At 36.2% G+C, this 15,511-nt stretch overlaps 2 protein-coding genes across 8 annotated transcripts; both read left to right on the top strand.

Annotated features, from left to right (window-relative positions):
• The first annotated feature begins 2,100 nt into the window (after positions 1-2,100).
• Positions 2,101-6,801, top strand: LOC113743478 (G-type lectin S-receptor-like serine/threonine-protein kinase At4g27290). Of its 2 annotated transcripts, XM_027271496.2 has the most exons (7): positions 2,103-3,593; positions 4,202-4,345; positions 4,440-4,597; positions 5,178-5,388; positions 5,717-5,954; positions 6,065-6,215; positions 6,303-6,801. In XM_027271496.2, the coding sequence occupies exons 1-7, from the start codon at positions 2,315-2,317 to the stop codon at positions 6,603-6,605; spliced, it is 2,484 nt and encodes an 827-aa protein (XP_027127297.2). In that variant the 5' UTR covers positions 2,103-2,314; the 3' UTR covers positions 6,606-6,801. The 2 variants fall into 2 exon arrangements, with proteins under 2 accessions (XP_027127298.2, XP_027127297.2); XM_027271497.2 differs by lacking the exon at positions 6,065-6,215 and having other exon boundaries at positions 2,101-3,593.
• A 1,252-nt stretch (positions 6,802-8,053) lies between these two features.
• On the top strand, positions 8,054-15,379 carry LOC113743479 (G-type lectin S-receptor-like serine/threonine-protein kinase At4g27290). Of its 6 annotated transcripts, none has more exons than XM_072049234.1 (7): positions 8,054-9,718; positions 10,255-10,395; positions 10,485-10,636; positions 13,706-13,916; positions 14,224-14,461; positions 14,547-14,697; positions 14,777-15,153. In XM_072049234.1, the coding sequence occupies exons 1-7, from the start codon at positions 8,419-8,421 to the stop codon at positions 14,924-14,926; spliced, it is 2,343 nt and encodes a 780-aa protein (XP_071905335.1). In that variant the 5' UTR covers positions 8,054-8,418; the 3' UTR covers positions 14,927-15,153. The 6 variants fall into 6 exon arrangements, with proteins under 6 accessions (XP_071905335.1, XP_027127300.1, XP_027127301.1 ...); XM_027271499.2 differs by having other exon boundaries at positions 8,083-9,718; positions 14,796-15,379; XM_027271500.2 differs by having other exon boundaries at positions 8,088-9,718; positions 10,494-10,636; positions 14,796-15,379.
• Positions 15,380-15,511: the final 132 nt, after the last annotated feature.

The raw sequence follows: 15,511 nt of genomic DNA, 5'->3' as shown, positions 1-15,511 counted from the left end.
CATGGATCTAACAATATAAGTGCATGTAAGATTAATTTATATTTTAAAATCATTCTTACTAGACTTATCACAAAAAAAAATTTTATGAGAGGAAAATAGTTTCTAATTTAAATAAATTTAGCGAAAGAAGATTCGCTCAATAGGGTAGTGCATCCTAAGACCCAATAAAAGAATTCCAAAAAAAAAAGAAAAAACGTTTTGTCTTATACCGAATTTGGATTAATGTCCAACGGTCTAAGGAGATTGATATTGCTTTCCATTTCCCTTTTTTTTTCCTTTCTTTCTTCCCTGTTCTTTTAGCCAACAGTTTCCAGGAAATTATAAGGAAGAAGGGGTCAAAGAATTTCTTTTTTAAAGTGCAAGGTTTTATCAAAACTTTGACCATGCATAAAATTCTAATTTGTTTCATAAACATTCAACTTGTTGCAAAATTTTACGAGTACAACTCATCTAATCTTTCTTCCCAAAATTTCAATTCAAACTATTAACAAGTAACGTTTTGGAAAAAAAAATGGCGCAATAAGCTCTTACTTACCAAGAAATGCCAATCTAGCAAATAGTCCACGACAAAGAAATGAAAAATAGATACGCTATTTGATTTAACACAGTTGGACTATCTTTTTCCTTGATACAAACAACGCGGCGCTAAACACGGTTCGGAATGCAAATAGCAAGTACAAAAAGTCTGAAATTGCACTCTGTTGACCTTTGAACTTTCGCACCTAGGCTCTTAATAAGGATGTAGTGATCATAAATATTTGTAATTTTCTGTTCTTGGAAAAAAAAAAAAAAGAAGAAGGAAAGAAAGAAGTCATTAAAGTTTTCCTACTTTTACACTTAGTATATTGTGTTTGCATAAAATAATCTGGTCTATCAATTGAAACTTGACAGTACTAATCGAGTTACGGATGAATGACAAATTTGCAGTGAAAAATGAGCAAAGAAAGTTTCCCTTTTTCTCCCAATTCTCAATCTTCCCCACTACGGTTAATTATATGCTTGCAAGACGCTGAATTAATTATATGACAAGGTTTTTATTTTGTCAAGTACGATCGCTCATGCAGATGGCACATTATACTAGTTTAGGAACTAGCAATAGAAGACTGAGTTCTCTGTCTCGGTTCCATGCCAAGATCGACATCAGAATGCCATGTGAAGCATTTGGCACAAGACACTTTCAGAGAATATTGGTAAGAAGGATTTTGAAAAAACCCAAAACTTCGATTGCTTGGTCTTTTGTTTTTGCAGACGTTGTCCTGCCATTCTCTTTCTGGTACTCCCGCGAGTAGTTCTTGAAATAAATTGCTGTTTCCCGACGACTCATTATTCATTTCTAGTCCTCTGTACAGTACAATCTTGAGGGTTGGTGATGATTTTTCCTCTAAACTTGGTATTTTTTCGCCCCTCATGGCAAGTTAAGTGATAGGTGAGCTGTTCCGGTCAATTTGAATTGTTCCCGTCTCAACATTCGATCATCTTTCCTCAAATATATAATTGAAGGTTTCCTTGTTCCATTCATCCTTCATAATTGACTAATGCAAGTAGTACAGCTAAGTCATTGGAGTATGTCATATTATAGCAAGCATGTTTTGACAAGGATGAAGTAACATATAGTCAATTGATGAAATCACAGCTAAAGTTGATTCATTCTTTTTTTTCTGCGACTGATATTTTTCTTCTCCCCATCCATCCAGGGCAATAATTATTTATTTGATAAGAACCGAAGTGAAAAAGACCAGATTTTTCTAATTTATTAAATTCAATTATTGTGAAACCAAGTTTCTACTAATTCTATGAATTATTGACAGAAAGCTTAAATTCCCTTAGGGGACTAATTTCCGTTAGGCATCAATCGCAGGAAAATTCCTATTGGTTTAATATTCTAAATGTGGACACTGAAGAGATTGAATAGTCTGAGTCTTGATGACAGTAACGATTCTTCTTGAGGACAAAATTTGATACCAAGCCCTTGACTTCACTGCTTTGAGCCAAATACATCCTAATCAAACTCTCGTATCAATTTCCAAGCTCAGTTTTCATTGACTTCAAACTTAAATGTGAATACATATAAGTCTGCAGCATGTAATGTATAATAATTAAGCAGCCAGAGTAGAATCATTTAATTAGGATTTCAGATAAGATTCTTATGTTGACCTGGCCATCAAGTGAAATCCTAACTCTCAAATGTCTAATTGAAGAATTTAAGTGAATCCCGGCTTCAAAAACTTCGAAGTGTTTATCTTTTTCGCTCTTCATCCGCTTATTTCAGAGGATAGAAGTAGATACAGAGAAATGAAGCACAAAATCTAGAAGGATGATGACACTAGTTAAAGGTATCCTCTTGCTGTTTCCGATTTCAATTCTATTATTGACTCAAAAAATTGCCTGTGCAACAGATACCTTAACAACTACTCAATTCATCAAAGATGGTGAAACCATCATTTCTGCTGGTGGAAGCTTTGTGCTGGGATTTTTCAGCCCGAGTAACTCAAACAATAGATACGTAGGTATATGGTACCAGAAAATATCAATTCCGACTGTGGTATGGGTAGCTAACAGAGAGGTTCCACTCATAAATACATCTGGGGTATTGGAGGTGATCAAGCCAGGACTTCCTGTTCTTCGAAATGGTACGAACAGCATCATATGGTCTACTAATTCATCAACATCTGTACCAAATCCAGTTGCACAGTTGTTAGAAACTGGAAACCTGGTTGTCAAAGATGAAAATCAAGATAATCTGGAGATGTTTCTGTGGCAGAGCTTTGATTATCCGACTGACACGTTTCTACCAGGCATGAGGCTCGGTCAAAATTTTGTGACTCGCCTAGAGGTTTACCTCTCATCGTGGAAGAGTTACGAGGATCCAGCTCCTGGAGGCTACACATATCACTGTGATCCTACCGGATATCCGCAAAATTTCATAAAGAAGGACTCTAGTTTGGAATTCCGAACCGGACCATGGAATGGCCTAGGATTTAGTGGGGTTCCAAGCTTAGCAAAAAATCCCATATTCTCCTATCAAGTTGTTATTGATAATAAGGAGGTGTATTATGCTTACAAGCTTCTGGGCTCCACTACTACAAGGTTTACGTTGAGTCCAAGTGGTGTTGGACAGCGCTGGACATGGGACAACCAAACTGGAAGTTGGCTTATTTACCTATCTGCGCCGACAGATAACTGCGATAGTTACGGATTATGTGGAGCATATGGAAGTTGCAACACAGGAAATTCTGCCACATGTGGATGCCTGGATAAGTTTTCACCTAAAAATCCTGAGAAATGGGCCAATGGAGATCGGTCAGGTGGGTGCAGTCGGAGAATACCTCTGGATTGTAAGAGTGGAGATGGATTTCTGAAGTATTCTAGTCTTAAACTACCAGATACACGTAACTCCTCGTATAATACAAATATTTCCATCGAAGAATGCAGAACTGTGTGCTTGAAGAATTGCTCTTGTACAGCTTATTCTATTTTAGACATAAGCAATGGAGGAAGTGGCTGTTTGCTTTGGTTTGGTGATCTAATTGATATCAAAGTGATGTCGCAAGGTGGTGAAGATATATACATTAGGATGGCTTATTCCGAGTCGGGTGAGAATTATACATCCTAAAATGCAGTTTTTTTTGGCAAAGTTATATTATTCTGGATTTTTGAAACCTGCATCTCTCTCATTTTCAGGAAAGAAAAATAAATAAATACTTCTTCAAAACATTGATTCCAGCAACCATGTTGATTTCTTCAAAACACTTCTGATGAGTTAGTTATTGTTACACTATGTTGTTTTTTTCTTTTTATTTTTCTTCTAAAGAATTGGGAGGGTAGGTAGGCTACCCATCCCAACGGACATGAGGACATCATTCTCACTGCAAAGTACTCTTTATTTGGATGATCCCCTGCCACACTTAAATCACACCGAAACTTAGGACCCATCCGAGGGTGGAAGCATAGTTTTTGGGAACATGGACATTTTCTTAAGTTCTTGTTAACTTGAGATGATGTTTACTTTGTGTATTTTATAGTATTTCTTTGCTCTATCTTATGCCTCCAAAATTTCTGCTATAACATTTGTCGAGTAATATAGAAATTCTCAAAAATCACTATTTATGCCATAACTTGAACATGTAGCTGTCTGTTTATCTGAATTCTTAACTCATCTAAAAGAATTTAACCGTTTTGTTTGCACTGAAAAAATTTGCAGTCTCCTTACAGTCATCCGTTGGAAAGAAAGGAAAAAAACTTGCCATAAGTTTGACATTGTCATTAGCTATGGTTCTGTTTGCCCTAGGCCTCATATTGTATCTTCAGAGAAGGAAGAAGAAACTTGCAAAGCAGAAAAAAGAAGGTAAAACATGGATATTTTACCTGATATTTAAGCTGGTACTGTCATTTGCTTTGTGTCAATATTTATCTAGTCAAGTATATTGTTGTGAATGCAGAATTGTCAGGACATAACTTCAGCATGGCCTACACAGATGAACACAACAACAAGAATTTGGAGCTTCCATTGCTTGAGTTGTCTAGAATAATTAAAGCTACCAATAACTTTTCATTCCAAAACAAGCTTGGGGAGGGTGGCTTTGGACCAGTTTACAAGGTAATAAAATATATTTCTAGTTTATGCTACGACTCACAGATAGACCTTTTATTTTATTTTTTTCAAGATTATCAAATTCATTGACAATTGAAATTGGGGGTATAGGAGCTTCGTTTACTTACATCACTCTACAATTTCTTGGCTCTAAAGCAGAGCCAATGACTATTACACTAAGCAGTATTTAATTGTGATCCTCATTTCAGCAGAGATTCACGGAGACTATTATCCTGGGCAGACATCTTACGAAAAATTGAAAAAGCTAGTTTGCAAGAATGATAATCCAAATTCAACCATATTTTGTATTTCGTTCCCATAGAGCACAAAAGCTCTATTAGGCATACTGTTTTATTTTTCAAAGTTGATCACCAGCCGTCAGGAGTTGTACCTCCTCTACAAAGTGGAATTTCCGTTAACAATATCCTAATATGTTTATACATCTTAGCTTGTTGCTACTTTTGATTAAAGGATTGTTTATAGCAAGAATTTCACCTTTCTTTCATGCTTCGCTTCGTTATACCATCTGCTTTTTCTAATCTTCAATGGATAAATTCATATCAAGTGCACATCATGCATGGTTTAGGGTCTCCTGGAAGATGGACAGGAAGTTGCTGTGAAGCGGCTGTCAGAATACTCCATGCAAGGACTCGATGAATTCAAGAATGAAGCAATCTGCATTGCCAAACTTCAGCATCGGAATCTTGTGAAGCTTCTAGGCTGTTGCATTGAAGGAAAAGAAAAGATTCTGATTTATGAATACATGCCCAATAAAAGCCTGGATTTCTTTATATTTGGTTTGACTTTCTTAACTCATATTACAATCTACTTAATTTTACATTATTTCACATGTCTAAAAATGTCGCAAAAGGATTACATGACTGTTTTCTGTTGTAACTGTTAGACTAACATCAACCATGAAACATATATACAAACAAGTCTAGCAGTTTGCTTCTCATAGTTTAAGATCTTATTCAGTTCTCGACAAAAATAGACCTATGTTCTGTTGTTGCATGTGCAGCTTCACCAGATACAGATCCTGTATTCAGACTTGATTAATCCCTAGTTTAAGTATCTCAATGGCAGGAAAACAGTAACAGAGCTGATTTTCGAAATTTTTGGCAGATCAAACGGGGAGATACTCACTAGATTGGCCTATGCGCTTCCATATCATCCAGGGTATTGCTCGGGGCCTTCTATATCTTCATCAAGATTCCCGACTTAGAATTATACATAGGGACCTCAAAGCTAGCAACATATTGCTGGATGCCGATATGAACCCCAAAATATCTGATTTTGGCACGGCTAGAAGTTTTGGAGGTAATGAGACTGGAGCCAACACAAACCGAGTGGTTGGAACACAGTAAGAACTCTACAAAACCGCCTTAAGTATAGAAGAATAATTTATCATAATTGATTATGGCTGTTGCATTTCCATGACATTTTTTTTTTCTGATGAATACTTCCAATCAGCGGTTATATGCCTCCTGAATATGCAGTAGATGGGATATTTTCAGTAAAGTCAGATGTATTTAGCTTTGGAGTCATAGTTCTAGAGATTGTTAGTGGCAAAAGAAACAGAGGGTTTCTTCATCATGACCACCAGTTCAACCTTCTGGGGCATGTGAGTGATACAAGTTAGATAACATTTTATCCTGCGTCTGCATGCATGCATAAATTTTATCATGTTAATATAACTGCATATGTCTAGGCGTGGAAGCTTTACAAAGAAGGAAGGGAACTGGAGTTGGTTGACTTGCATCTTGGGGACTCCTACAACTCATTGCAATTACTTCGATCAATTCAAGTGGGGCTCTTTTGCGTGCAACATGGTCCAGATGATAGGCCTGATATGTCTTCTGCGATTTTCATGCTTGGAAATGATGGAGTATTGCCTGAAGCTAAACATCCTGGGTTTTTCATGGAAAGGAATGTAGTCAATGAGCATTCTTCTAGCACACAGACATCAAGTTCAAGAGGTGAAATCACAATGACCCTTTTAGAAGCACGGTAGCAACAAATTGTGCAAGTGTAATTAGGTCTCTAAGCTCTCATTGCGGAGGATTATTCTTGCAAGTAAAGGACATAATTCCTCTTCAATGTGGTTCTTGTTTGTACTTGTACAGGTTTCCCACCGTACAAGTCTTCTACAATAGAAAGACAGTTCCAAGGACGTTATCAATCTATCTTTGCTGAAGTCAACTTGCAAAGCCTGCTTTAAGCACTGCTAAGTTTTTTATAGGTTAATCACAGTACGATAACCACATTCCTTCTCAATTTGTTTTTTTTTTTTTTTTAAATCCTTTCTGTCGCTGTTAGTGTCTAGAGGGTAGTTGTGGCCAATGCGAATTTCCCCTTGAATATAAAAAAACCCTCTTACCCAGAAGCTGCAAGGGTAAGTTATTTCAACTATAAGATTCCAATTTCCTCTCCCAGTGATTAGAGGTGTCATTATGTTCATCCCCGCCCAAACTCGTTCACCAATAATTCACCCGTTAATTTTGAATGGTCTAAATGGGTTCTCCATTAAATCGATTTAATTCGTAAGTAGTGAATTGACTCGACTCACTTATTTGTGCATATTTAAAAATAATTATACATTTAAACTCAAGTGTTAAGTAAATAAATTTAAATTTCTTACCAATAATCTTGTCAAACAACATGCAATGATTCAATTATACCCATTATTCAATTATAACTCGCCCAAATCTGACCAACTAACTAACTCATAATGTATAGTTCACTGCTGCTAACTACGAAGGATTTTTTAGGTTAATCACAGTACGATGATCAAATTCCTTCTCAATTTGTTCTTTGTTTTTTTAAAAAAAAAAAATCCTTTCTGTCGTTGTTAGTGTCTGGACTCTAGAGTGTAGTTGTGGCCAATGCGAATTTTCCCCTCGAATATCAATATATGGATCCTCTTTACCCAGAAGCTGCAAGGTTAAGCTAGTTCAACTCAAGATTCCAATTTTCTCTTTCTTCAATTGATTTTCATGTTTGACAAGTGGAGTGCCATCCACTTAGAAGTTGACCTTTGACCAAAAAAAAAAAAAAAAAACTAAGTGGAGTGCATCCTACTTGAAAGGGCAAAGAGTAGGACGTGGCGAGGAGATCTTGGTCAATGATGGCAGCGAAGTTGAAATTGATTGGTTTTTCTTATTCTTACGTGACAAAGGCCATCCAACTGGCCAATCTGATGGCAATTGAAGTGCAACTGACCTTCCTCAAAAGAAAACAAAAAAGAAAAAGTGTAACTGACCCGTTTCTTCTTATTCAACACAATAAACGGTATACCCAGTACAATTGCTTTGAATTCAAAATTGTCTTTTAAGTTTAATGTGGAAAAAAAAAATTTGCTAATTGTCACTATAAAATTGTTAACAGAAGTGAAAGCTTCTCGAGGGTTGTCTGTATTTGTTTTAAGAAGACATTTATTTTGCTGGAAATTACCTAAAGGTTCAACGTTCTGAAGCCTGCCTTCATTTCGCCTAAGCCGAGTAAATCAGTTTCCAAGTTTAGTTTCATTGACTTCATGCATTAAATGTGAATTCTTCTTGGGTTTCCATGGCAAGTAGTGTATATAATAATCACCCAGAGCGTAATCTTTTATTTAGCACATTAGGTAGCATTAATCTTACATTGAAAGTGACCAAATGAAAGCCAGACTCCAAGGGTCTAATCCAAGGAAGTCAGGGAATTCTAGCGTCCAAAGACACTGCTTGAAAGGCAGATGACTTGGTTTACAATCTGCAATTGTTAGTTTTGTGTCTTTCATCTACTTGTTTGGGAGGATTGAAGTAAATACGGAGCACTGAAGCACAAAAATGAGAAGCATGAAGAAATCGGTTGAAGGATTTTCTTTGCTGTTTTTGCTTGGAATCCTGTGTTTGACTCCGAAGATTGCCAGTGTCACAGACACCTTGGCATTAACTCAATCCATCAAAGATGGTGAAACGATGATCTCTGCCGGCGGGAGCTTTGAACTTGGATTTTTCAGCCCAAGCCAGTCGACTAATAGATACGTGGGTATATGGTACTACAACGATGTATCAATCCAAACCGTGGTTTGGGTTGCCAACAGAGAAGTTCCACTAGTCAATACATCTGGTGTATTGGAGGTTATCAAGCCAGGACTTCTTGTTCTTCGCAATGGTAATAATGACATCATATGGTCGTCTTCTAATTCATCAATTTCTGTACAGAATCCAGTTGCACAGTTGCTAGACACCGGAAATCTTGTAGTCAAAGATGCAACTGATGATAAACCAGAGACATTCCTGTGGCAGAGCTTCCATCATCCAACTGACACGTTTCTACCAGGGATGAAGCTGGGTCGGAATTTTGTTACTGGCCTGGAGGTTCACGTCTCAGCGTGGAAGAGTTACGAGGATCCAGCTCCGGGACAATATACATATAGTTGTGATCCTAGCGGATATCCACAAAATTCCGTGAAAAAGGGATCTGTTTTGCAGTACCGCACTGGACCATGGAACGGGCAAGGATTTAGTGGAGTGCGAGGCTTGAGAAAAAATCCCATATTCTCCTATGAAGTAGTTCTCAATAGCCAGGAGGTTTACTATAGTTACAAGCTCCTCAGCTCCACTATTACAAGGTTTACCTTGAGTCAAAGTGGTGTGGGACAGCGCTGGACGTGGGATAATGTAACTCAAAGTTGGACATTATACCTGTCCGCGCCAACAGATAACTGTGACAGTTATGGATTATGTGGCGCTTATGGAGTTTGCGACGTTGGGAATTCTGCTACATGTGGATGTCTAGACAAATTTGAACCAAAGTATCCGGAGAGATGGGCTGAGGGGTATTGGTCAAGTGGCTGCAATCGCAAGATACAGCTGGATTGTCACAAGGGAGATGTATTTGTGAAGTATTCTGGCTTTAAACTACCAGATACACATAACTCATCATATGATAGGAACATATCACTCGAGGAATGCAGAACCGTATGCTTGGAGAACTGCTTTTGTACAGCTTATTCAAGTTTAGACATAAGCAATGGAGGAAGTGGAAGTGGGTGTTTGCTCTGGTTTGGAGATTTAATTGACCTGAGAGTCATAAATGATGCTGGGCAAGATATTTACATTAGGATGGCTTCTTCCGAGTTCGGTAAGGACTTAACATCATGGAAGATGCCAGTGTATAAACTTCTTTTTGTGCATTATAAACTGACGGTCTGGCTGGTTATTTCTCATAATTCACATTGTTTCTTCAAGGCAGCGGGGATAAGTTAACTAAGTGAAGTTTTTCTTATTTTTGTCTCTTTTTAGTCTTCGCCATCTCTGTCTTCTTCTTCTCTTAAACTGGATAGGAGGTAAGGGTATCCAGCAGCTTCTGCTAGGGAAGTTTGAACACCTAGTACACCACCCTATTAGAGAGTTTTTCCACAATGGCAGTATCGAGCTGAAACTGAAGGCAAAAGCGGCTATGTGAGGCAAATATTTGTCCGTTAGGTCAAGTTACATTGAGATCTTCTTTTCTTTATGCAGTGTGTGTTCCCTGTTCTTTCTTTGCTTTGAATTTGAAAGTGATCAATAGGTTGGGCAATACAAAGATTTGCAGAACTAATTTTATATCCCCAGAATGCTGTGTCTGCTCACCAAGTCTTAAAGTACTTGACCTTTTATTTGGTATTGAATTTTCAGTCTCCTTGAATGGATCGAATGGAAAGAAAAGAGTATTTGTCATAAGTTTGTCACTATCTCTTGGTGTGGTTCTATTGGCCTTCAGCTTCATTTTGTTTCTTCAGATAAGGAAAAAGAGATATCCAAAGCTGGGAAAACGAGGTAACTTGCATCTTCTATCCGCTGATCTGAGTAGGCTTAGTGGATTTATCACTGCAATTATTATGTCCACCACATATCTCACAATGCAGAAATTCCAGGACATATCCTTGACAGGGATCACACAAACCATGAGAAAGATTTCGAGCTGCCTCTTTTTGAGTTGTCTACGATAATTAAAGCCACCAATAACTTCTCAGACGGTAACGAGCTTGGGCAGGGTGGCTTTGGACTTGTTTACAAGGTAAAGATTCTCTTTATACTGCTGCAGCATTCACACTGTTTCGCCTGCATCGAATCTTTGATCTGTAAAAGATGGGGCATAAAACCTCGATTACTTTCATTGGTCACAAAATTTCTTGTTTCTAAATTCATGAGATTAGGGTTGTGAGTTTTGAAAAAGCCATACTCTGCAAGAAGACAAGGCAAGTCACTACTATGTGGCCCTTTTGTTGGTTTATTGGGGTATAAATTTAGTAACAACATCTTAGTGTTGCAAAAATGGCTTATAAAAGACTTGTATGAATTTGAAAAAATAAAATTGTTTCTTTATTCATAAACACCCTACTTATAGTGTTTACAAGGAAATAAATCAACACAATTCAGCTAACAATTCTCTAAAAAATCTCAACAAAAAAAACTACTTGATAACATGATCTTCTACTTAATAAATCATAGGTAAAATATTTGTTAACAAACCAATATTTTTTTTTTTTGTTAACAAATATCCTATCAATATTTATGCTTCTACTAAATAAATTATTTTGATATCAAACACAATCTAATAAAATTTGTAAGAAAAAATTTGCATATATCAATACTCCTTTTTACCATTTTTGCTGCAAATTTTCAATTGTCTTCTTAAATTTTTGAACTTTGTTTTAGACTAGACTTTCATAAAAATGTCTGCAATCTTATCATCAATCTTGCAATGTTTCTGGAGCCAAATTTCAAAATCAACACTAAATTTTCTGATGTATTCAAATGATTTTTTTGCAACTTGAAAGTGGAATTTCCATACATAATAGACAAACCTAAAGAAGAAATTTGCAATACAAAAAATGATTGTTATGAGAGACATAAAACAATCCTTCAAATTTTTGTATGGCTTTTTATTCACTTTGTCACCACCATCATCTTTAGATAGTTTTTCATAAATCTTCACAACATAAGCTCCATCAATCGCCTCTTCAGTGATCTTTTTTTAAATTTTAGTAACATCTCAGTTTTTTGATTCACAATACTGCACCGTAGAATTGTCAATTTTTGACAAATTCAAAGAAAAATTTTTGCCTCTTATTTTCACTGAGAAAAGCTCATTCCTAACTCGGTCATATATAACACAAGTCCTATTTTTGAAGATGATAAAATAATTCTTCTTCAATAATTGTCCAATACTTAACAGATTTTGATTAATTTTAAATACATGCAAAACATTATAAACAATTTTAGTACCTGGATCATAATTAACAGCAACACTATTCTCACCTTTCATCTCAATATAACCTCCATTTCCAATTCTAATGTTGGAGATTTGCGATTTGTCAAGTTTTCTAAATATAAATTCATCATATGTCATGTGATGAGTGCAACCACTATCTATTAGCCAAGTTTCAAGTTTCAGTACTGAAACTATTGCTTGCAAACAAGTGGTCACGAAAAGTTACTCCTTATCTTGTTCATCAACCATCTGAATTTGATATCCTCTTTTTCCTTTATTTTTGCAAACTCTCTCTATATGTTTCATCAGTTTACAAAACCTACATTGAATGTTAGGTCTAAACTAACAATATATTGAAAATTATGAGATTTTCTTATAGTGTGAACAGGAAATTTTTTTGTCATTTTTCTTCTCATCTTTGTTATATTTCTCTTGGTTGTTTCTATCACCTTGTCGAATTTAATCCTTATTTGTTGCTTGAAAAACACCTTCAATGACTTCTTCAGTTCTTATGGCTCATCTATGTTCTTCTACTTCTAAAGCATTGATCAATTTTGGCAAGGTAATTGGAGAGAAATCCCTTGAATCTTCAAGAGAAGAGATCTTGGTTTCAAACTTTTCTGGTAAATTCATCAAGACTTTCTCTACAACTCTGCCATCCAAAAATTGTTCCCAATCAACCGGATTTTGTTCATAACATTTAAGAGTCTATCAGAGTACTCTTTGATGTTTTTTGTGTCTTTCATCCTAAGGAGTTCAAATTCTCTCCTAGGATTCAAGACTTGCGTCTATCTTATTTTGTCATTATCTTGAAAAGCCACTTTGAGAGCATTCCAATTTTTCTTTACAGTTTCACAAACCATAATTTTTGTGGATACTGCATCGAAAACTGCTGAATGAATGCACTCCATGACTTTTGATTTCCATTTGACTGCATCCCATCTCTCATCTCTGCAATAGTTAGATCTTCCGGTAATTCAATAATAGAATCTGTCTCTACCATACCCCAAAGATCACTGACCACCAAATAGGACTTCATTTTGACAATCCAGATTTGGTAGTTGTCACCGGTGAAACTTGGAGGATTGAATAAGAAGTTGTTTTCTGGCATTATTTATGTTGAAGGTTTAAGCGTATAATTTTATAATGAAATAGAAATTTTCACCAAGTTCACTCACTCTCAAAAAAAGACTCAAATCCTTAAAATATAGGCTCTTGATACCACTTTGTTAACCTTTTGGGATATAAATTTAGTAACAACACTTTAGTGTTGCAAAAATGAAAGACATGCATGAAGTTGGAAAAATAAACTTGTTTTTTCATTCATAAACATCCTATAGTATTTACAAGGAAACAAATCAACACAATTCAACTAACAATTCTCTAAAAAATCTTAACAAAAACCTCAACAAAAAACTACTTGATAATATTATTTTCTACCTAATAAATCATAGGTAAAATATTTGTTAACAAACCAATATTTTTTGTTGTTAACAAATATCCTAACAAGACTTATTCTTCAACTAACTAAATTATTTTGATATCAAACACAATCTAATAAAATCCGTAGAAAAAATTGGCATATCTCAACACCTTTCTTTTTTCATATATAGTGGAACAATTTTTAGTATCCTGGTATATCTTTCAATATTCATTGACTAAGCTATACTTCCTGCAAAAATTGGATTTTGAGTAAACCGTCCGTATAAAACTTTTTACCTCATATTGAAGTTGGCACTTTGTGTTAATTGAATAGCTGGTTCACACTCGGTGACTCATCTTCACTTTTAAGTTTCAAGATACCTCATTTTCCTACATTTTCCAATAGTGAATAATTAAAGTTCATTTTAGTACATCACGTGAATGCATTAGGGTCTCCTAGAGGAGGGACAGGAAGTTGCTATCAAGCGACTTTCAAAAACATCTGCGCAAGGACCAGATGAATTCAAGACAGAAGTCATATGCATCGCCAAACTTCAGCATCGGAATCTTGTGAGGCTTCTTGGCTGTTGCATTGAAGAAGCTGAAAAGATCCTGATCTATGAATACATGGCCAACAAAAGCCTGGATTTGTTTATATTTGGTTAGACATTCTTATCTCCTTGTAACTAAATCAGCCGTTAGAAAATTACACACTACTCTTACATGTCTAGATATCCTCTGAGAAGGATTTTGTCTCAGACCTCTTTTTGCTGCATAATGGACAAACATGAAACACGACATGCATGCAGACACATTCAGATACACTGCTCATTAATTTGAATTTCAGTCAGTTTTAAACAGAAATTACTTCTGCGGTCAGCATGTACAGCTTCACTGATTGTGGATCCTGCATTTGGAGTTCTCTTTAGTTGAACAGAACAACTAAAAGTTATTTGAAACTTTGTCAGATCGAGAAAACAGCAAGGTACTTGATTGGCCTAAGCGCTTCAGCATTATCCAAGGCATTGGTCGTGGAATTCTCTACCTTCATCAAGATTCCCGGCTTCGAATCATACACAGGGATATCAAAGCATCCAATATTTTGTTGGATGCTGATATGAACCCCAAAATATCAGACTTTGGAACAGCTAGAAGTTTTGGAGGGAATGAGACAGAGGCCAACACCTGCCGCATAGTTGGAACACAGTAAGAATTCCATGTTTTTGTAAAATGTCAATTCCCTTTTGCATTTCCATGAAAATCTTTTATCTGATGATTTCTTGCGAAACAGTGGCTACATGTCTCCAGAATATGCAGGAGATGGGCTCTTCTCAGTAAAATCAGATGTATATAGCTTTGGAGTCCTAGTACTAGAGACCATCAGCGGTAAGAGAAACAGACCATTTCTCCATCAAGGCTGCCACCTCAACCTTCTTGGACATGTGAGCCATACAACTAGCAACTTTGATATAGAATCCCATATTCTTATGCATGCATAGGCATGCTGCATTAATTATTTAGTCTGATTGCAAATTTCTAGGCATGGAAGCTTTACAAAGAAGGAAGGGAACTGGAATTAGTCAACTCGCACATAGTCAACTCGTGTCATCCATTGGAAGTGCTTCGATCAATTCATGTAGGGCTGCTATGTGTTCAACAATGTCCAGATGATAGGCCTGACATGTCTACAGTGATTTTCATGTTAGGAAATGAAGTAGTTCTGCCTGAAGCTAAACAGCCTGGGTTTTTCTTAGAAAGCAATATAGTAGTCAATGCTGAAATGAGCATCACACTACTCGAAGCAAGATGAGGAGTAAATCGCATCAGATACTTCTCATAAGGTTCTCTGAACTCATATTCATAAAGCGACTATTCATGCTTGCAATCATTGGACAAAATCTGCTTTACTTTGTTTTTGTGTGTACTTGTACAAGGTCTGTACATTACCAAGTCTTCGAAAGGAAAGACAGTACAAGGCACCCTCATCATTTTTCTTGTTACCAAAGCATACATGAAGCAACAAAATTTTTGCAGAATGCTTCAACTATTAGTGATGGATTGTACTCTTTTGTTTTGTCCTTCAGCTGCATTCTAAGAAAATGATATACCATTGTACGATTAAAAGCTTCCATTTACTGCTTTGACTTGATTGCTGATCGGCCAACAAGACTTCAAAAACGGATCAGCCATCAGTTAAATTTGTTAAGGGTATTATTTCATAATATTGTCACAGCAATTATGAAATCATTTTATCAA

The sequence above is a fragment of the Coffea arabica genome, chromosome 5e, assembly GCF_036785885.1.
Source record: "Coffea arabica cultivar ET-39 chromosome 5e, Coffea Arabica ET-39 HiFi, whole genome shotgun sequence".
Classification (NCBI taxonomy): Eukaryota; Viridiplantae; Streptophyta; class Magnoliopsida; order Gentianales; family Rubiaceae; genus Coffea; species Coffea arabica.
The sequence above is the reverse complement of the archived record's forward strand: the minus strand, read 5'-3'. Positions and strand labels throughout refer to the sequence as shown.

Bases quoted from the DNA above. Each gene is read 5' to 3' on its own strand.
- LOC113743478 (XM_027271496.2), top strand. From the start codon at position 2,315: ATGATGACACTAGTTAAAGGTATCCTCTTGCTGTTTCCGATTTCAATT. The intron at 4,346-4,439 runs GTAAAACATGGA...TTGTGAATGCAG, and splicing joins TGCAAAGCAGAAAAAAGAAG to AATTGTCAGGACATAACTTC. The intron at 5,389-5,716 runs GTTTGACTTTCT...AATTTTTGGCAG, and splicing joins CCTGGATTTCTTTATATTTG to ATCAAACGGGGAGATACTCA.
- LOC113743479 (XM_027271499.2), top strand. From the start codon at position 8,419: ATGAGAAGCATGAAGAAATCGGTTGAAGGATTTTCTTTGCTGTTTTTG. The intron at 10,396-10,484 runs GTAACTTGCATC...CTCACAATGCAG, and splicing joins TCCAAAGCTGGGAAAACGAG to AAATTCCAGGACATATCCTT. The intron at 13,917-14,223 runs GTTAGACATTCT...AAACTTTGTCAG, and splicing joins CCTGGATTTGTTTATATTTG to ATCGAGAAAACAGCAAGGTA.